Source organism: Myotis lucifugus, unplaced genomic scaffold (genome assembly GCF_000147115.1).
Source record: "Myotis lucifugus unplaced genomic scaffold, Myoluc2.0 scaffold_322, whole genome shotgun sequence".
In the NCBI taxonomy this organism is placed as follows: Eukaryota; Metazoa; Chordata; class Mammalia; order Chiroptera; family Vespertilionidae; genus Myotis; species Myotis lucifugus.
In genome coordinates, this window is record NW_005871370.1 from 497,032 (window position 1) to 517,650 (window position 20,619).

The 20,619-nt window shown below is 57.7% G+C and overlaps 2 protein-coding genes across 3 annotated transcripts in view; one reads left to right on the top strand and one right to left on the bottom strand.

Moving 5' to 3' along the window:
• PITPNM3 (PITPNM family member 3) overlaps positions 1-11,342 on the top strand; it is an 86,368-nt gene extending 75,026 nt beyond the window's left edge. The window contains exons 14-19 of the mRNA XM_023764212.1: positions 554-670; positions 1,018-1,166; positions 1,401-1,550; positions 4,666-4,849; positions 5,883-6,011; positions 7,344-11,342. Of these exons, the coding sequence (XP_023619980.1) occupies positions 554-670; positions 1,018-1,166; positions 1,401-1,550; positions 4,666-4,849; positions 5,883-6,011; positions 7,344-7,646 (1,032 nt within the window). The 3' untranslated portion in view covers positions 7,647-11,342. The remainder of the gene's footprint in view (positions 1-553; positions 671-1,017; positions 1,167-1,400; positions 1,551-4,665; positions 4,850-5,882; positions 6,012-7,343) is intronic.
• Positions 11,343-11,760: 418 nt separating this feature from the next.
• On the bottom strand, positions 11,761-16,909 carry PIMREG (PICALM interacting mitotic regulator). 2 transcript variants are annotated; one of them, XR_002832103.1, is made up of 5 exons: positions 16,831-16,909; positions 15,978-16,294; positions 14,141-14,434; positions 13,321-13,419; positions 11,761-12,730 (listed from the first exon to the last, which is right to left on the bottom strand). XR_002832103.1 is itself a non-coding variant. In XM_006100674.3 (5 exons), the coding sequence occupies exons 2-5, from the start codon at positions 16,269-16,271 to the stop codon at positions 12,697-12,699; spliced, it is 720 nt and encodes a 239-aa protein (XP_006100736.1). In that variant the 5' UTR covers positions 16,272-16,294; positions 16,831-16,909; the 3' UTR covers positions 11,761-12,696. The 2 variants fall into 2 exon arrangements, 1 of the variants encoding a protein (XP_006100736.1); XM_006100674.3 differs by having other exon boundaries at positions 13,321-13,416; positions 14,139-14,434.
• Positions 16,910-20,619: the final 3,710 nt, after the last annotated feature.

A 20,619-nucleotide genomic window follows, 5' to 3' on the forward strand; every position in this document is an offset into this window, starting at 1 on the left:
TGACACCAGGAGGGAAGAAGGGTGGGATGTTGGGATGGCTGCAGATAGAATGATGCGATGTCCGGGATGGCTCCGGACCCTCTGGGGTGGGTGGGGTGGGGTGGGGTGGGGTGGGGTGGGGACTCAGCAAGGGAAGGGCACCAGAGTGGCCGCCAGTGGCTCGTCGGAGGAGCTGGTGTCAGGCACACGATCCTCTCTGCTCTTGTACATCTTCACTAAGAAGAGACAGACGATGAATGGCTGTGGGGTGTGAGCAGAGGGGTGGAAGGAAGAAGCGAAGTGAGTGGACTGGCAGTTTCCAGCCTAGGAAACTAGGAGGATGCCAGGCTGTGAGGACTGGCGGTTCCTCGGGGCCGTGGGAACAATAGAGAGCATAGGATGCTCCTCTCTGGGGACCCCAGCGCTCGATGGGGACAGCGTTAGGGTCTTAGGGTCTGTTTTTCTCGTGCGAACGCGCCTGGGGAGCTCTAATGGGGGCTCATAGGAAGGCAGTAGCAGGCCCATGTCCCTCCAGCCCCTTATGCAAAAGCTGAGCTGGTTTCTGTCCTTGCAGAACGTCACTGCCAACCACCGGGCCAACGACGTGATTGCCGCTGAAGACGGCCCCCAGGTCCTGGTGGGGCGGTTCATGTACGGGCCCCTGGACATGGTGGCTCTGACGGGAGAGAAGGTACAGAGGCTGGGCATCCCCCCCTTGGCTGCCCACACGTGCACCAGGTGCCTTGTGGTACCACATGGCATGTGGGCTGAGGGCTTTGGGAGGCTGAGCTGGGAGACACCCTGCCTGGAGAGGTCGGGGGGAGGAGGGGCAAGCCAGGAAGCAGGGGTGAACTTGGCGCATCTGAGGGGCCAGTCGTGGCTGCAGTGGAGAGAGAGGGTGGTAGGAACCAGGAAACATCCGGCAGGACCCCAAGCCCCGGAGTCCTGTTTTGGCAGAGAGCTCCCTGGCTGAGCCCCCCAGCCAAGCCTGCAGCCCCCCAGTCTCAGTGCGTTCCCTGGCCCCCTCGCTGCCTGCAGGTGGACATCCTGGTGATGGCGGAGCCGTCCTCGGGCCGCTGGGTGCACCTGGACACGGAGATCACCAACAGCAGCGGCCGGATCACCTACAGCGTGCCGAGGCCCCGGCGCCTGGGGGTGGGCGTGTACCCCGTGAAGATGGTGGTCAGGTGAGACCCAGGACCACTGCCCTGGCCCTTCCAGCCGAGCCTCTCTGGAAGATGGGGCCCTTGGGTGCTCTGTTTTGGGCCTCATCCCTGCCTGAGCGGAGAGAGAAAATGGCCGAGGTCATCGTCAGATTTCTCTGGCCCCAGAATGAGCTCTGACCCAGTGGCACGCTGACTTCTGGCCGCCGGCTTACCCCTGACCCGAGCACATGGCTGACCACCAGTGGTGCTTTGCAGGGGCGACCAGACCTGTGCGATGAGCTACCTCACGGTGCTGCCCCGTGGCATGGAGTGCGTGGTATTCAGCATCGACGGGTCCTTTGCCGCCAGCGTGTCCATCATGGGAAGTGACCCCAAGGTCCGGCCGGGGGCAGTGGACGTTGTCCGGTGAGTGCTACTTCCCTGCAAGGGACGTGTCCCCTGGGGGCAGGAGCCAGCAGACCTGGGGGAGAGAGATAAGCTTTTTCTGGTTTCCTCCAGGAATCCCACTGGCCTCGGGGCCAGGAGCCCGAAGCCTTGACTTCACCTCCAGTGTTAATTTACCTGCATCCCTCAGATACTTCCTGCAGCATTCTAGACCCCAGACCCCCGCCCGCCCTGCCTCCCTCCTCCGCTTACTCTAACTCTATCTGAGCGTTCTCTGCAGGGAATCGGGCCTGGTCTCTCACATTCTGACCCAAATCAGGATAAATCCGTGTGTACTGATGACTTCCTGCTGTGTAACAAATGGCTCCAAACTTAGCTGCTTAAAATAATAATTATTATTCTGTCTCATGGTTCTTGGGACTGTTGGGTTCTTTTGCAAGGTTCTCATGTGAGGTGTCTCTAGCAATTTCAGTCAGAAGGTGGTCTGGGCCGGGGGCCTTCTGAAGGCTCCCCTGGGCCGGATGTTCAGGAGGGCTGGCTCCTGACTGCATCTGCTGCTCCTTGTCTGCGGGCTGTGTTTCTCCCCGTGGCTGCTGCCCTGGAGGCCTCAGGCTACTCAGACATTGTACAGGGTGGCTGGCTCCCCCTGGGTCCCAGATCCAGGTGGAAGCTGCAAATCTTCTTATGGCCCAGCCTTGGAGGCACAGAGTCCTTCCCACTGCATCCTGTTGGTTATCAGCGAGTCGCAGGATCAGCCCAGATTCAAGGGGATGGGACCACATACATGTGAATGCTGGCAACCATGGCTCACTGAGGGGCCGTCTTTCGAGACTAGCTACCCAAAGGGCTAGTTGAGAGATGGGATCTATTCCAGCTGGTTGGAGAAAGCAGAGTAGGCTTCCTGGGAGAGGTGGCATTTGAGATAGCCCCTAAAGGATGGATGTATATATATTTTTTCAATCCATGCCATTGTACAAATATTATCAAGTGAAAAAAGGCAAAAAAGAAAGAAAGAAAGAAAGAAAGAAAGAAAGAAAGAAAGAAAGAAAGAAAGAAAGAAAGAAAACCGATTGATTTAGATAGGCCAAGAGGAGGACACAAGGTGACAAGGACAGGGAAGAGCAGAGCATGTGTGGGGGCAGGTGGGACAAGTTCAGGGTTGGATTTTGGAGACCAGATTAGGACAGGGCAGGAGTGTGGCTGGAAACGCAGCCCCCCAGGGCCATTGCATTGCTGAGAGGGGTGCAGAGGGTTTTGACAATAGAAAAGCAAAAGGGGCACCACTTTCGTTCCTCCCGCCCTCCCTGCCTCCCTCCACCCCCGTCTCCCTTCCCTAAGCCAGGCCCTGGGCTGGGCACTGATGAGGAGAGATCCTAGGAGGAGGAATCTCACGGTCCCGTGGGGAATCCAGTCACGGGTGGGAGGCACTGATCCAGGACTCCAAGTGACCAGAACCCCAAGAGTGGAACAGGTCCTGGGTCCTGGGAGTCCTTGGTGTTGGGATAGTGACTGTCCGGCCTCACCCCAGTAGCAGTGACCGCTTTGGGGAGAGAATACTATCCTGGCTCCTAGGAGACTGCTGACCTCATGATGCACTGTGGGAACAGGTCATGGACAGGCTCAATGGCATCTCAGGGGGCAACTTCCCCGTACAAGGCTGTGCCGTTTATTCCCTTGAACATCTTCTCCAAAGCCTCCCCGTCAGTATCCCACAGCTGGGGAAGGGAGGCTGTGGTTGGTCCTTCCTCTCTGGGGATCCTTCTGGTGCTCGCCCCTCTTTCCCGCGGGCTCCTGGGGCCACTCGGTGCTCCCCAAACCTTGCTGCCCATCAGAAGCTGCTTTTTGTCATCACAGATCACTGAATCCCACGTCAGTCTAACCAGACTCTCTGGGGGTGACACCGGGGCCGTGCATTGTTACAAAACCTCCCCAATCTCTTTGGTCACCTGCCAGGTCTGGAAACCCCCCATCTGTAGTGGCCAGTGGGTGGCTAGTGCCCCCGAAGCTCGCAAACAGGTCTGCGCTTAGCTGACTTCTCCCAGCCAGGATGCCATTCGAGGCAGCGGAGCGCTCAGAGCGGGAGCGCTGGTCCCACTGTGCTGTGTGAGCACAGAGAAGAGACTGATTCTGCCTGGGAAGCAGGGAAGGCTTCGGGAGGAGGGGCCTGGAGAGCTGGAGGATGGGCACATAAGGGGATGGGCCCTGAGCCTGCTAGGGGAGGGTGTGCAGCAGGAGAGTGCAAGCTGGTCCTGGGCAGCCAAGCAGCTTCCTGTGACTGGGGGAGGCCAAGCTCAAGGGCACAGCATGGAGGCCACTAGTGAGGAGAGGGCTTATGGCCTCAGGGCACTGGGGAGCCAGGAATGGCTTTTAGGCAAAGTTAGATTTGTGATTTACAAACATCACCATGGCAACAGTACAGGGGCTAATAGTGCAGCACCTGTATAAAGCACAGCATGCCAGGGACATTTGGGGTTAATGCATTTATTTCATCCTTAGCATGGCCTGCGTGGTAGTTGCTAATATTATCTCCATTTCACAGAAGTGAAAACTGAAACCCTAGGGTTAATTAACCTGCCCAAGGTTGCAGGCCCAGGTTAGATTGAAGTGTGTGTGTGTGGGGGGGGGGGAGCGGGGGTGGGGGGGGAGGGAGGGGTGTGTGTGGAGCAAAGGGCCCTGCTAGGAGGCTCCTGCAGTGGCCCAGGCAGACCTGGGGCCTGAGCTAAGGCCGAGAAGTGGATTACAGTGGGAGGATGCAGTAGGACCTGGTAGAATGAGAGGCTGGCTCCCTGATTGGAGGAGGAAGGAGGGCGGCAACGGGAAAGGGGAGGAATCAAAGGCGCTTATCTCTGGTTCCAGAAACTTGAATGACATTGGCAGCACCGCAGAGAAGGACATGGGCAGAGAGGGCAGGAGTCGGGGACCAGTGGCTGTGAGCATGCGGTGCCTGTGGACTACCCAAGAGAGATGTCCAGGACTCAGGGGCTCAACTGGGAGGACGGATTTAGGGATCCCCCTGGTTTTCCTTAATGCTCCTTGGAGCAGCCCCTCTGTCTTCTCAGGAAGGCAGCAGGCGGGGCAGACCGCTGGGCAGCGGGTGGACTGGGTGGGGCTGGATGCTGCAATGCCCTCTCCCCAGGCACTGGCAAGACCTGGGCTACATGATCCTCTACATCACGGGGCGGCCGGACATGCAGAAGCAGCGGGTGGTTTCCTGGCTGTCCCAGCACAACTTCCCACAGGGCATGATCTTCTTCTCGGACGGGCTGGTGCACGACCCGCTGCGGCAGAAGGCCATCTTCCTCCGCAACCTCGTGCAGGAGGTGAGCGGCCAGCGGGGGCGGGGCTGCGGCCGGGAGGGGATGGGGCCCCCAGGACTTTCCTCCGTACTCCTTCCCTCAACCCCGTGGGCCCTCATCCCTTTACCCCACCACCTCCCATCGTGCACGTGGATGGCCAGTTGGCAAAGCTCATTCGCGTGGATCTCAGTGGGTCCTTCCAGGTGGGTATTGTTATCCCCAGTGACAGATGAGGAAGGGGAGGCTCACCGACTTGCCCAGGATCTCAGAGGCAGACTGGCATCCTGTATCTCCTGACCCTCAAGCCTACCCTCTTGTCTCTGCATTTGGTTATTCATTTAATAGGCACCCATGTCATGGCAGAGCAAGGCCAGTTGGGAGCTGAGGTCCTGGAGCTCTTCAGGGACCTGCGGTTGGCAGGTCTTGAAAACCTTAGAAGCCAGGCCCAGACCGTGAACTCTCTGCTGAGGGCAGTGGGAAACTATGGAAGAACTTAAAGCCATGGAAGAGCTTAAAGTGGCAGTGTCTAATTTGGTGGGGTGGGCGAGGATCTGGAAGTGATGCTGGAATGAGAAGGAGCTGAGCCATCCTCTGACTGGATGAGGCTCTGGGGAGGCCATCAGACCAGCCAGCACCAGGCAGTGGCCAGATGGCGCCTACAGCCTGGTGCGGTGGGGATGGCACAGGGTTGGAGGACAGACGAGACTGGCTCTGTGACATGGAAACCTGGGAACCTGGCACTCAACTTCCTTGTCCACAAAGGAACACTTTGCCTCATTGTCACATGACCTACGAATAGTGCTGCTCAGCTGACGGTGTGGTCCTGGCTTCTCCAGGCAGAACCCTGTATTGGGCCAGGGGTGTAGGGTAGGTGCAGAGAAGGGAGGCCACTTCAAGGCAGACCCATGACTTGGATTCTATCGGTGCACAGAGAAGGCCCCCCGCCCCCCCCCCTCCGCCCAGCAGGAATTTCCTGGGGGATGGAGATCCAGGAATCCTTTTGGGAGGGGTGTTGACTGGGCCGCCTTCTCCCTCCATGAGCTGCTCTGTGTTTCAGTGCTTCATCAAGATCAGCGCTGCCTATGGCTCCACGAAGGACATCTCCGTCTACAGCGTGCTGGGCCTGCCGCCCTCCCAGATCTTCATTGTGGGCCGGCCCACCAAGAAGTACCAAACCCAGTGCCAGGTGGGTGGAGGCGGGGCTGGGGCTGGGGGTCGGGGAGTGGGGGCCAGGGAAAGAGTAAGGGGGAGTAGGTGGTTGTTCCCTTCTTTGCTCATTCCTTCATCTGCTCATTCATTCATTCATTTATTCAGCAAATACTGCTGACACCTGCCTTGAAACAGGCCCTGTGTTGAGGGGAGAGTCCCAGGTGGAATCGGTGTCATGTCATCCAGCCTAGTAGGCAGGTGGAAGCATGTGCAGACAAGGACAGTGCAGTGTGCAGGAGCCACAGTGAATGAAGGGGGAGCACAGAATGGCGGGGCCCCAGACAAGGACAGGTGCCCTGCACTCGGAGCAAGGCCGGCTTTCAGAAGTGTGAGGCCTTGTCCTAGAAGGGCCTGCGGTTGGAGGAGCACTAGTGACAGAGGCAGCGGCAAAAGCAAAGGTCGGAGGGGACAGAGAACGTGTGTATTCTGGGAACTGCCAGTGCCAGCTTGGCCGAGTGTGACGTGGGGGCAGTGGGAGAGGGGCGGGGGTGGCAGTGCGCGTGTGGCCCGTGTGCCTTGCCGGTCGGGGCTCTGAGTCTGTGGAGTGTTTGCAATTCAGAGGCTGCAGGCAGGTGGGAGGAGGTGGCAGGGCAGTGGAAGGGGAGAGAGGTGGGAGGGTCTGAGAGGCACTTTTAGGAAGATGGACTGGATCCGGGAATGGCAGTTCAGATGTGTGGGACGCAGGAAGGGAAAGGCAAGGAGGGCATCCTGTTTCCGGCTTGGGGAGAAGCAGGTTGAGGAGCAGATCGAGGGGAAGGCAGTGAGCTTTCGGGGCCATGCTGAGTGTGAAGGTGGAGGGACCCCTGAGTGGGGATTCCTGGAGCAGTGCTGATCTCAAACTCTAAATGCCTCGTGGGTCACATGGGGATATTGTTTAAATGCAGGTTCTGATCTGTAGTCTGGGGTGGGGCCTGAGACTGCTGCTGCGGGTGCACAGACCACACTGCGAGCAGCAGGCTGAGCACACCGTGGAAAGGAATGGCAAGGGGGCCGTTGACGGGGCCAGAACATGACTAAGTGCCCCCGGGTAGAAGGCGGATGGTGAGAGAGACGTACAGTTTGGGATTTTAGTGAACGTGACAAGGATCCAGGGGATCCGGAAGGCCCACAGGTACAGATAGACGTGAGGGCTCAGGCGTCCAAAGCGGGGCGGGAGCCTTGAATGGTAAGAGCGTCCAGTTTCCTGCAGGTTCCACGGAAGAGCTGGAGACCCCATGATGGGGTGTCCCAGATAAAGGGTGACGCTGGGGGGTGGGGGCAGGACCAGGCTCCCGCCTGCCCGCTGGCCTGACTCCTGTCCCCTCCTCAGTTCCTGAGCGAGGGCTACGCCGCCCACCTGGCCGCCCTGGAGACCAGCCACCGCGCGCGCCCCAAGAAGAACAACTCGCGGATGGTCCTGCGCAAGGGCAGCTTCGGCCTCCACGCGCAGCCCGACTTCCTCCGCAAGCGCAACCACCTGCGCAGGACCATGTCGGTGCAGCAGCCCGACCCGCCCGCCAACCCCAAGCCCGAGCGCGCCCAGAGCCAGCCCGAGTCCGACAAGGACCACGAGCGGCCCCTGTCGGCGCTCAGCTGGGCGCGCGGGACCCCCAAGTTCGAGTCGGTGCCCTGAGGGTGGGCTGTGCGCGAAGCAGGGGGCCCTTACCTGGCTGCCTGCGGGGACGGGAGCGGCTGCCTTCTCCCGGACACAGGCCCTTTCTTGCTTTTTCCCTCCCGTGTCTGTCCAGTAGTGTCTGACCACAGGGGGGAGGGGCCCTACCCGGCCTTGGGGGGCTCCCTCGGCTGCCAGGGGGTGAGATCCCGGGTCTCAGTGCAGCCACTGCTGCCTCCCCGGTGCCTGCGGCTTCAAGCCCTAATCGGGGTTGATGTCTGTGAGGTGGGTGCAGGCCTGCCCGGAGCTGGAGTGTTGGACAAAGGCGACCATCTTTCTGGGTTCTCCGGGCTTCCAAGGTCATGCGAGGCAGGCCCCGAAGGGAGAAGCCCCCAGACCGGGGATCCAGGGCCGCTGGCAGGAGGAGAGGCGAGTGGCATTGGTGCCTGATATCCTGAGTCACCACCTTGGGCCTGGCTCTCCTATGGCAAAGCGGCCACTTTCTGGGAGAGAGAGGGTGCCCCCTGGGCCAAGCTATGTTCAGGTGTCTGTCCCCAGCCCTGGGGAGAGGGGTCTGGTGCTGACAGGCTGTCCTGCAGCTGTTCAAGTCCCGCCTTCTGTCCTCAGTACCTTCACCACTCTCCTGTGGCCCCGAGGGCAGTTGTTCCTCTTTCTGGAGTCCCGCCTGGTGCCGTCCCCTGTGAGGCTGCGGCCTTGGGCTCTGGCCTAGCTGGGCTGGCTGTGAGCCCTTGAGCCAGCTGCTTGCCCTCTCTGGGCCCTGCCTTCCTATGTAATTGCGGGATCTCCCCAGCTGAGATCGGAGAGGGGTGTGTTTTGACTCCTAGGCTATCCCGCACTTCTGCCCCATGAGGCTTTCCAGGTCCCGAGCTCCTCAGAGGGCTCAGGGATCCATCCTGTCCCCACAGTCGGATAGCAGGACTCAGAGTGGGCGGGAGGGAGCAGCTATTGCCCCACCGCTTAGGAGACGCCCCTGGGGCTGGGGGAGGGGTCCCTGCTCCGTGGAGAGGTGGTTTTGTACTGATGCCCACACCCACTGTCCCAGGAGCAGAGACACCGCCCCAGAGGGCATGGATCTGGCTCCTCCTCTCCAGCGCGGCCCAGTCTGATTCCTCCCTTTTGGCTCCTGGAAGGTGTAGAGCTGAGATCCCAGAGTTCTGGGGTAGTTTTGGCTCAAACTGTTGTATTCCTTTTCCTCCCCTTTGCCACTCAGCTTGGTTTGGTGCCCATAACTTCCTCCTGGATCATCCCCTGAGGTTGGTGGGGCTTAGCTCTCCTGGGGCCCCTCGAAGCTTGTCCAGGCCCTCGTGCTGCTGGGCCCCTGGCCTGGGCATTGGTCTCCTGCAGCGCGGGCCAGACTCTGAGCCCCTCGTGCTGTCACTGAGGTGCCCCAGTTCTCTGTGTCACGGGCCAGGCCGCCCCAGCGCCCGGACAGCTGCATACACAGCAGGCACCTGTGTCAGCTCAGTGTCGCTTCTGCTCAATGTCTACCTCTTGCAGTTCCCATGTGGCCAGTGTCTTCCCCGATGGCCGGCCGCTGCTGGTGGGGGCGGCTGGCACCACTGGCAAACGGGGCGCCCGACTGGGCTGGAGGGGTCAGGGATCCCAGCCCCTAACCCTGCTCTCTCGACTAGAAATGTGTCTTCTCCAGTCTGCCCGCTCCTGCCACCCCAGCCTGCCTGTCTGCCAGCTCTCTGCGTCCCTTCAATCCTGCACCTGCATTTCAGCAGCGCCGAGCAACTCTGCTGGGAAGGGGCGGTCACCCCAGGCTTCCCCTCTGGTCCTGCCTCCCGGCAGTTCACATTCCTCCTTCACATGACATCTTTCTCGGCGTCCATGAGGCACCAGCTCATGTGGCTTAGCCACCTCAACCCTAATCCTTCCCTTCCCTCCCAAATAGCCCTGAACTCAACTTGGGCAGACTTATTCTGATTCTCTGAAACCCCATCTCCTCTTTGCAGAAGGCACCGATGTATTACTCTCAAATGATAAAATAATTAGCGTGAGATCCTTCTCCCCTGTCCGATTCCCTCTGCCTTTCCTGAGAACCCCAGGCTTGGAGCCGGAGGGAGCAGGCATGCCGGGCACTGGGGAATTTGAGTCCAGGCTGATTTGGGGGGTGGGAGCTGGGATGTGGGTCCTAGGGGGAGGGCCCCCTTCCTTTCTGGAGCTCTGATTGGGGCTCCGAAGCCTCACGCCTGGGATGTGAGGGTGTACAGTGAGTGCTGCGGGCAGGCGCGCTCGCCGTGTTCGTGGGTGTGACTGTGTGGTTCTGTCTAGTGACCAGACTCGACATCGTCGGTTCCAGTTCTGCTTTTCACAGCAACTGTAACCAATAAGCACTTTCTCTTCTGGTGGTTTGTTGCATTTTGTTCGTCCAGTTTTGTCGGAGAAAAACAAAGAGCCGAGTCTCGTGTTGTTCTCCGGAGGGGCCGCTGCCCCTCCCCAAGTCGTCCCGTGGCCCCAGTCGGCTGTTTCCTGGCGAATCCCTCCAGCTCCCGTGAGCCGGCTCCACCGGGGCTGGAGAGCGGACTGACTTCCCTGCCTGACCAAAGCGCCCCATTTCTCCGTGGCATGTTTGTTCCTCCCAGTTGGGGGGCTGTCCTGCTGGAGGGCCCGCCTGCCGCCTGCCTGTCCCTTCGCCCTGTTGGGGGTTCAGGGTGCATCCACAGCCAGGGCCTGCTCGCGTGGCATCATGGTTTTTTTTCTAAAGAGCTCGACTCCTCCCTTAGGCTTCACAAAATATGAAAAAAAAGGGAGACTTTTCATGCATTTGGATGAGCGGCCCTCCTGCCCGGACCCTGGGCCAGAGAACACAAACATGTTTGCACCCCAGTATTCAGACATCACTAGGGGCTGGGCTCTCTGGGTCTCCTTTTACCACTCTGGACCCAGACCATGCCCAGAAGTGTCCTGCAGGCAAAGCGTGGCCCCCATTTCTCAATGAAAGCCGGGCCCGAGGCAGCATGCAGCTGTGGGGAGGCTCTGCGTGGACACTCCCACCCGGCCCAGGTGCAGCCGGCCCGGGAGGGGTGCCCGGGCTGGAAGGAGCCTCGACACTGACCCCGCCTTAAACAACCAACTTTCCAGCTGAACCCCAGGGGTGTGGGTGCCCAGTGTGCTGGGGACCTAATCTGCCACAAGAAGTCACCTCCCTCCTTCTGCTGCCTCTGGGTTTGGGGGAACTTTCTTAAAAAATCATACTTAGGGTCAAGTCCAAGCATCGAGGCCTGGTCGGGGTCCTGCTCTCTTTGCTGAGAAACCGAGAGGGTGGTCGGGGTAAATACCAGTTGGACCCCACTCTCGTGGGGGCAAGGAGTGGCAGGTGACACCAAAGAGGGGCAGGACAGGAGGGTGGCTCGCCCACGGGGACCCCCACCCTCGGACCCCACCATCCTTTCTCTTTGTTTACTTGGTGGTGGCAGCCTGTCTGGTCTTGTTCGCCGTCTGACTGTTCCTGTGTGTACCTCTCAGTATTGTCCGTGGTGGGTGGGTCTGTGGGGAAAAAGGTTTCTACCCGTCATGGCTGCCTTGTACAAAATCCGTTAGAAAAGAACATGTAAACTATCAGATTTCTAACAAGACAAAAACAGCATTACGGAGTTAAAAGATTTTTACAACGGGTCTTGATTTTGATGTGAGCTGGTTTTTAACTCTCAAACGTTGTCACTTAAATAAAAACCTTATTTGCCTTTAAAATGTGCTTTGCTCTGAATGAAGCTGGGAAACCTGTGGCTGCTACTCCTGCTCTCCCTGAGCAGGGGGCTGGCTGGATGGGTGGAGGGAAGAGGGGAGGACGAGGGGAACAAAACCTGGCCGCAGGACAGACCAGAGTGGGGAGGGCAGGGTGTGTGTGAGGGGGTGTTACAGAGAAGAGATGTCAAATACAGAAAGTCTTTTCTTTTTTTTAACGATGAAAGAAAATATTTCATTATTTCCCATAGATGTACTGCTGGTACATCGAGAAAACCATTATTTTTGGTATATTTTGTACATGGTTATATTGCTGAACTCTCCTATTCATTCTTTCAAAAAATTATCTTTATTGTTGAAAGTATTACAGATGTCCCCCCTTTCCCCCATTGATCCCCTTCTCCACACCCCCCCCACCCCCAGGCCCTCACCACACTATTGTCTGTGTCCATGGGCTATGCACATGTGCATATAAGTTCCATGGTTAACCCCTCCCACCCCCACCCTTCCCTCTGAGACTCCCTCAATCTGTCAGTCTTATTATGGAAAAGCAACATTATGGAGGGAAGTTATGCCCTGATTTCTTTCTAATAAAATGACAAGGCAGATTTCTTAAATAATTTACAAAGGGCAGAAATTGCTGAGCAGTGCTACTCCTCGCTGCCACCCACAGTGCCCGGTGCTGAGAACATAAATGGGTACCCGTAGGCCCCGGGTCTCAGAGCCTGGATATCTCTCCCATCCCTTATTTTGGGGCAGGCATGGGAGCTGTGCACCCAGGAGCCGGGTCTGCGGGGAGTCACCTCCTGGGCTGCGGCAGGCGGTCTCTGCGGGGCTCAGATGTGGTCCGAGCAGGAGAGCAGAGGCCCCTGACCAGCCCCCACCTGGGCCTCTGCTTGTCAGGTCCTTGTCAGCAGTGGCCCAGGGGCACTGCCAGCTCCTGGGGGCTTCCTCCAGGAACTCAAGGGTGCGGAGGTATGGATCCCACGTGTGGGGGTGTGGGGTCAGGTATGGCTCACTTCCTGCAAGAAGGAGCTCTCTTCTTGCCCCTCATTGTGCTTCAGGGGGGAGGGGGGAGTGAGGACACCAGAGCCTTCCCCCAGAATGAGGAGCTGGAAGGTGGTGGGTGAGAGAGGTCAGCAGCTCAGGTCCGAGCTGGTAGGAAGATGGCACGCTGCCCACTCTGCTGGGCGTCAGCTCTGTGGGTTTCTCCAGGAGACTCAGTTCTTTAACGCGCCTCCAAATCTGCACACGCGCTCATGTAGGAGGAGGAGGAGGAGGAGAGGAGGAAGAGGACGCTGGGAAAGATGCTTGGGAGGAAAGATGCTCGGGAGGAGGGCATTCCCTGAAGGGCACTCCGTCAGTCTCGAAGGAGAGAAACGGCCATGTCAGCGCTAGAGATGGGGAAGCAGGAGAGACAGGCCATTGGGTGCGGCAGGCTCCGAGGGCCCTCCCAGCCTGGACTAGGCAAGACCAGACCCGGCAACATGGTGGGAACTTGGCACACTCGGCATATAGTCAAAGCTCGCAGGGCCACCTACGAGCCTATCACGGCCATGTAGGCACAAATGGCCCCAAGTTAGGGCAGCTCCAGACCCTGGGCTCTGCCCTCAGAATGGGGTCCTGAGCAGACACACCAGGAACTCCAAGCAGCCACACAGCTTCTCCCAATTCCATGGGTGGGCAGGGCATAAGGGAGCCGTGGGGAATGCTGGAGGCAGGGCAGGTCTTCAGGAGCCTGGGGAAGTTCCAGGTGATGGACACGTGTGCTGGCCTGAGGCCCAGAAAGTCATGAATCTCCAGGATGCATCCTTAACTGCCGCCCCAATCTAGGTCTTTTATGTCCCCTCATGTTGCAGAGACTGAGGCTGAGAAGGGGAGGGACTGGCCAGGGTCATACAGTGGCCAGAGCCAGAACCAGAGGCCTGCCTAAAAAGGGGGACCCTGCCAGCCACTTTGCTTGGGAGGATGGCTGCCAGCTTACCTCTCTTCAGCCGCAATGGCCTCGTCCAGCTCCTGGGACAGCTTCTGGAGGTGCTGGATTCCTGCCCCCACGGGCTCCAGGTCACTGTCGGATTCACTGAACAGAAGGAAAGGCCACGGCACCAGGGACTAGTTGGAAACCTGTGGCAGGTGCCTCCTTCCTGCCCCCCCAACCAGCACTGCAGCCTGGGGTCATCACCCAGACCCTCACTCCAGGAAGTGACATCAGAGCACCTTGGAGCAGCTGGCAGAGAACAGATGGATCAAGGCTCATGGGGTCAAGGCCAAGGGCAGGAGATCTTGCAGAAAGGTGAGCCCTGCTCTTTCCCACTTGAGTCTCAGTCTCCAGGTGGTTTTAACACTTGGAGTGGGGGAAACGAGTTAAGTCGGCTCGCGTGAATTGCGCGTACTCCGCGGGAGCCGTCTTTAACTCGGTTCATATAGATTTTCGGTGGAGTGCGGGAAACGTGTAAACTCGGGCCGATTGTAACTGCGTATTACCAAATATTTGTTTGTAATCCACCCTTTTGGTGCATGGAACAAAACCAAAAGACAGAGCCATCTTATATTTTGGCGGGAAATTCACCCCACACCGGAGTGTTAAAACTGGCTTGTAGGCTCACTAGGAGGCTTGGGAGTGTGATACAGGCAGAGCTGAGCTCTCCCCTTCCTTTTATAGATGAGGAACTAAGGCCTTGAAGACTTCCCCAGGTCCCTGCTAGTGGGGTGCAGAGCTGGCCAGAACACGGATGTGACTCAGCTCAGGGAGCCCCCAGAGGGGCCCTTAGTGTTTTGGGGGCCAGGCACTCTTCCACTTACCTGGGGGAGCAGAGGGGCTCTGTAGAGGAGTAGGGGCTCCGGAAGGCGGCCTCCCTCCTGGACCTCCGCAGAGGGTGGGCACGTGGGCCCATCTGGGTGGAGCGGCGGTGACGCTCCCACCCCCAGGGGCCCAGAGTTGAGCAGGCAGGGCCGGTTCCAGAAAGCCGGGTGCTCCTCTGGCTCAGGCTGCGAGCTGGGGGGCTACCGCCCTTCTGTGTCTCTCTCTTCCTCCTCCTGGCTTTCACCTGGGTTTCCACCAGCCACTTGGTGCCACTTTGGCAGGACTCCTGGATTCTCTGATGGGTACATGGAAGTGTGAGCACAGACAAGCTAAGGGCCACCCTAGTCTCCAAGCCATACCTGACCCCTCCACCTACCAGCCGTCCTACGCACACAAGCAGCTTTGTCTCAAGCGTGAGGGATATGGGTGATGCCACTGCAGGGACCCAGCTCAGAGCCCCAGGTATGACTGGTCTGCAGCAGAACCACTCTGGCTCACAGAGCCTCCAGGCGCCTAAGACCAAGCCCTCTTTCGAACACAGACTGACCCGGAGACTCAAGAGCAAAGCCTGACCCCCAGGACACTGTGAGATCATTTGTCCCCCTGCTTCTGGTCGTACTCTGTTCCACCCCCCACACTGATGCAGAGATCCCTCTCAAGGGCAGTTCTGGTCATGACACTGCACTGCTCAGTGCCCCCCAACGGCTGCTCATCACCCACAGGGCCAAGCCCTAACTCTCGGGCCTTTCACTCCACTGGGGGACGGCTGTGAAGGCTCTTCCTCAGCGAGAGGAAACCAGAGTCCAGAGTCCTTAGAGCAAGACCCGCGTTACGTTAGGTAAGTTATGTGCCCTTGGGCAGGCTGCCTGGTTTCATCCCCGATCCCTGGGCATGAAACAATCATGGGGTTCTTCTAGACAAGGACTAACATTTGGCTCAGACACCTCTCTACAAAGGGTCCCCAAAACATCTTCCTTGTCCCATATCTTCAGATCCCCAGTCAGATACTAAGGAGAGCTCCCTCCCGCCCCCAGTTCTCCCCTTGGAGGTCTATTCACTCCCATGGCCTCTGTCCTTTCTAGGTGACACCTCCATGCCTCTCCGACTCTAGGTTTGAAGACACATCCACTTGGAAGGTGCACAGGCACCTCACACCCAACATAAGGGACATCTTCGTGCCCACACATCTCATCTGACACCTCAGCCCCCCAAATCCACCTTCTGAGCAGCTCTTGAGGCTGTTCACTCCTCTGCAAGGCTAGGCCCCCTCGTGGGAGAATCTGCTTCTAACCCCCTTCTATCTAACTCACCAACTAGCTAAAGAACAGGTGCTAGTATGCTAATTAGACTTGGTGCCCACCCTGCTGTAAATTCTTCCCACTGGTTCCCAAGACCACCCGTCTCTCTTGGGAGTGCCCAAACACCCTTGGCACACTGAGCCCCCTCTCACTGCCCCACCTTGCTCTCTGGGTCTGGGCTCACACTACTTCCCCTGTCACATGCTCCTCATTCTTCCCCTTTCCTGGGTGAATTCCATGGAATCACCTCACCTGGGAAGCCTTCACTGACTAAGCTAGTTTTTGGTGTCCTCCCATCATTAGCTGGCTTACAGTTTCCATCACAATACAGCTCTATTATCTTGTAGAGTGAGGATGTTTTCCCCATGACACTGTTTTCATTCCCTCACTCAACTATTTGTTGAGCACCTACTATGTGCCAGGAACTGTTTGGGGTGCTGGGAACACAGCAACGAACAAATCAAAGTCCTTGTCTTCATGGAGTCTATGTTCTCGGGGGTTCCTTAGGGCAGCCGTTGACCTGGACCTGGTCAGCATTACCTGGGACACGGCACCCAAGGCGTTCTTAGCTGAGCGAGCTGCAGCCTGGAGGCCCTGCTGCTCTGGCTCTGGGGTTTCCAGGCGTTTCCAGGAGGGGCCCGCCCCTAGGTTGAGGCTGACTGCTCTCAGGGGCAGCCTCCTTTGGAACTGTCTGCAGAGGGAGCCCAGGGCTCCGCCGGAGGCCTCCAGATGGCCAGCTGCAGGCGGCAGCTCATCGCTCTCCTCCAGCTGCTGGTGGTCCTGGAGAGATCTCCTGCGCATGGACGTGCTCACGCCGGGCCACCGAGAGGCCATCGGTCTGTTCTGTTCACCAGACCCTGGGAAGAGGTCAAAAGGCAGGTCAGCAAGGCATCCTCCATCCCATCCCCAGGCTCCACAGAGACCTGGGTACCAGGGAAGAGATGGGATGGAGGCCCATGGGGTGGGTGGATGGCTCAGGCTGGGAGCAACCGTGGGTGCGGGAGGAGAATGCTTCCTGAAGGAGAGGGTGTGGTCAGCGATGCCCGGGAGAGGGCAGAGGCTGAACAAGGCTGGTCAGCATTTCCTGCGGTCCCTTGGTGTGTCTAAAACAGCTGTTTTTTCATCCCAGCCTCAGGCGGGGAGGGAGGCAGGGTCGGGAGCGGCCCTCCTTGAGCCTCAGCAAGGGGCCCAGCGCCGGATCAGCGCCTCCCACAACCCGCCCTGACCCAGCGAGCTCCCACCCAGACCCTGGACGCCTGGCCAGAGCCCCCGATTTCCACCCTGCCACCCCCAGATGCCCACATGCATGCCTGTCCTAACTAGACACCCCCTCACTCCATCGCCTCTGGTCTCTTCTGAACAGAGGCCCCACTACGCCCGGGCCTACACTCACCCCAAAGCTCCCACGCCTGCGAGATGCGGAGCACAGATGCACCTCGCCCACCCCGGCCGATTTGAAACTCGGCGCGGATCCGCCCCCTGCCCGTCCTCGCAGCTGATTGGCCCCGTCCCCGCCTCGCTGTCGCGCCGGGGATCCTATTGGCTCTTTGCTCTCGCGGCCGTGAGCCCGGCTCTCAGATTTGCCGGGTCGTCCCCATTCATGCTCGGGACCCCCGCGGGCTGGGCGCCGCGTGAATCGGCCCCTTTGTGTCCGCAGGTCCCGCCCAGGCCCCGGGCCCGGCCCCTCCTCCAACTACCGAGGCTCGGGCTGGTCTTACTGGGCGGGGCGGAGGCGGGCCCGGCTCCCAGGCTCCTCTCCCGCTCCGCCAGGAGGGTCCAGGGGTTTTGTCACAAAGAGTTCCCCGGGAGGTTTGGTTTCAAACTTCCCTCCGGACCCTCTGCTGCCCCGAGACAAAGCGCTGCGCTTCTGTGTTCCCCGTACTCGCCATCCACATCCTGCCCCTAAAACCCGTCCTGGAAAGGGGACAGATGGGAGTGCACCTCCGCTCCGCCGCCGGCTAAGCACCCCTGCACCCGGCTCACTGACCCCGTCCCTCTCTCCGGTTGAATGCCCCCCTCCCTGCCCTTAGCATCCAAACCAGCTAAAATATGGCATTTAGAAAGCCCTCCGTCCTCCCTTCCTCCCTCCCTTTACAGGGGACCTCAAAGCCGCACTGGCCACGCCACCCCTGGGGTTCCTAGCTGCCATCTTCATCGGGTCTCCCTCCCACTCCTCACCCCTGTGGCCACTCCCTTGCTGGTGGGCTCCCTGAAGCTCTGTCCTCAGCCTCATCTTCATCTCTGGGTGATCACACCCACTTCTCCGGCCTCAGTTATCAAGCCGCCCCTCCCCCCCCCCCCCAATGGAATGGTGAGAACCATGAACACATATGGGGCACTTACTCTGCACGAAGTACCTGTGTTCCAAGCACTTTATACTATGAGCCATTTGACCCTCCTTGCAGCCTGTGACTAGATGAGGAGACTCAGGTACAGAGAGAGGTTAGGTTGGTTCCGGATTGATTTCCCTCAGTTAGTACGTAGCAGGGACAAGGATACAAGCTCTGCCGGTCAGGGACCAGGGTCCCTGTGCCTCACCAGCACACCACACTGCCTCTTCTCAGCCTGCACCTCTCCCAGACAGGAATATCCACCACCTCCTGGATACCGACTCCTGGGCACTGCAGGCACCTTAAACCACCACCCCAACAAACATCACCCTGTGTCTCCCAGCCCACCCTCCGTCCCCAAGTCCCCTTTCTCATGTCTTTCCAAACACCTACTGGTGTCTGAGAGATTAAACACTGTGCTAATAAAAAGGCCACCACCCTGGCCGGTGTGGCTCAGTTGGTTGGGCGTTTTTCTAGGCACTGAAAGGTTGCTGGTTTGATTCCAGGTCAGAACACATGCCCAGGTTGTAGGCTCGATTCCTGGTAGGTGGCGTGCAGGAGACAGTCAATCAATGTTCTGCTTTCATATCGATGTTTCTCCCTCTCTTCCTCTCCCTTCCTGCTGGAAGCCGGTCCATCCTTGCTGCTTGACACAGTCGCTGCAGGAAAGAAACATCTGCACAGCATATGTTTCAAGGGACCTGGCATATATAGCATATTGTTCTTAATATGTTTGCTCTCCTTAGCGCCATGTGTTTTAACCAAGGTCACCTCTCCGAGAAAGGTTGTTTCCCCAAGTGGGGATTTTTCCCTGAGGTTAGGGAGGAGATACAACCCCTTAACTAAGTGCCCGGCGGGTAGTTAATCACTTTAACTACGAACAATCACGCTTAAGCTACATAATCTTTACTCCCTGGAATGGAGATAAGAAACGCCCTAACCTTTGCAATAGAAATTGATAGGATTAAAATCGACTGGTATAAATACAGATGTAACAAGACAATAGACATCAGATCCTAACCAGAACTTCACTGGAGATCCCGACCAGAACTTTGGCTGGAGATCCTGGCTAGAGGTCCTGACTAGGCTGCTGATCAACTGAAGGCTGTCTCCGTGTCATTCCTTCTTCGCCGACTCCATCCACACCTTTGGGGACCCCTGGACCTGCTGGGGTTGGACCTCAACACCTTCCTCTCTCTAAAAATCAATTTAAAAAAGTAAGAAAAACCCAAAACTATAGTAATAAAAGCGTAACATGCTGATCAGACCAGACGTCCTTCCGGACATCCTTCCAGATGACCTTCTGGACGAAGCCAGGGCTGCAAGGGAAGCCCGGGTCCCGGGTGCCTGCTGGTGGCCGGAGGGAAGCCTGGGTCCCGGGTGCTGGAGGGAAGCTTGGATCCTGGGTGCCAGAGGGAAGCGGGTGCTGGCAGCTGGGGGAAGGAAGGCCTATTTTTGCACGAATTTCATGGATTGGGCCTCGAGTCTATACTAATAAAAGGTAATATGCTAATTAGACTGGATTGACCGACATCTTCTGGACATCTGACTTCCTTCTGGACAAAGCCACAGCGGTGGGGGCCAAGGCAGAGGCGGTTAGGGTCAATCAGGCTGACAGGGGAGCAAGCAGTTAGGGGCAATCAGGCCGGTGGGAGAGCAAGCAGTTAGGGGGCGATCAGGCCGGCAGGGGAGGGCAGTTGGGAGTGATCAGATCGGCAGGCAGGCGAGCAGTTAGGAGCCAGCAGTCCTGGATTGTGAGAGAGATGTCTGGCAGTCGGCCATCCCCCGAGGGGTCCCAGATTGGAGAGGGTGCAGGCCAGGCTGAGGGACTCCCCCCTATCCCCTGTGCATGAATTTCGTGCACCAGGCCTCTAGTGTGTATATATATAAAGAGCCACGAAGTCAATGAAACAGATGCATTCTTATCTTAATGGAGCTCAAATCTAGTGTTTGGGGTGTGATGGACATTAATGAATCAATTTATCAACAATCAATTAATCAAACAAAATTATGACAAAATATGTCATTTAAAGCTAAGACCCAGAGAATGAGTCAACCAAGCAAAGAATGTGTGTGTTTGAGTGTGTGTGTATCTTCTTGCCCAGGGAACATCATGTTCAAGGGGACCATGTAGCTCACACACACACATGCAACTGAAACAAACTTTTCCTGAAACAATACTTGACTATGTGTGCTGTCCTTTGATATTTTACCTATTTTGTTGTTGAAAAGGCTGGTGACAGCTCACCACAGTGATTTTACAATGGTCACTGCTCCCGTTCGCCCGTTCACCTTGTTCCCTGGTTGAGTTGTTTCCCGGCCTCAGAAGTTCCCACGCCTGCTTATGCCACTCGTATTTGTCATTGTAATCAGGGAGTTTAATTCATGTCCTTTATTGATGAAACACAGGGGAGAAAAGCAAGTGTTGTTATTTTTAGGAAAACTGAGCTGAAAGTGTGGGAAAGACTAGTGAGAGGGAAACCCTTCGACACAAGGATCTCAAATGGGGTCCTCTTGCTACAATTGCCTGTCAGTAGCGGCCGCAATGCCTGGCACTTCATGTTCATCGATACAATAGCTTGTATCTGTCCAGCCCCTAGCATGTGTGTGCCAAGTGCATTTCTTTATTCTGCCTTAATCCGCCCGGCGACTCTGAGCAGTAGATATGATTTGTATTCCCAATTGCAGATGACAACACGGAGATTCAGATGGTGCAGTATCTTGCTCAGGGTGGAACAGAGTCGGAGCTGAAACTTGAAGCACAGGTGTCTGACTCCGACCTCTGAATTCCTAGCCTGTGGTTCCATGGTCTCACTGAGCCTCAGCAGGGGATGAGTGAAGGGCCCTCCCTG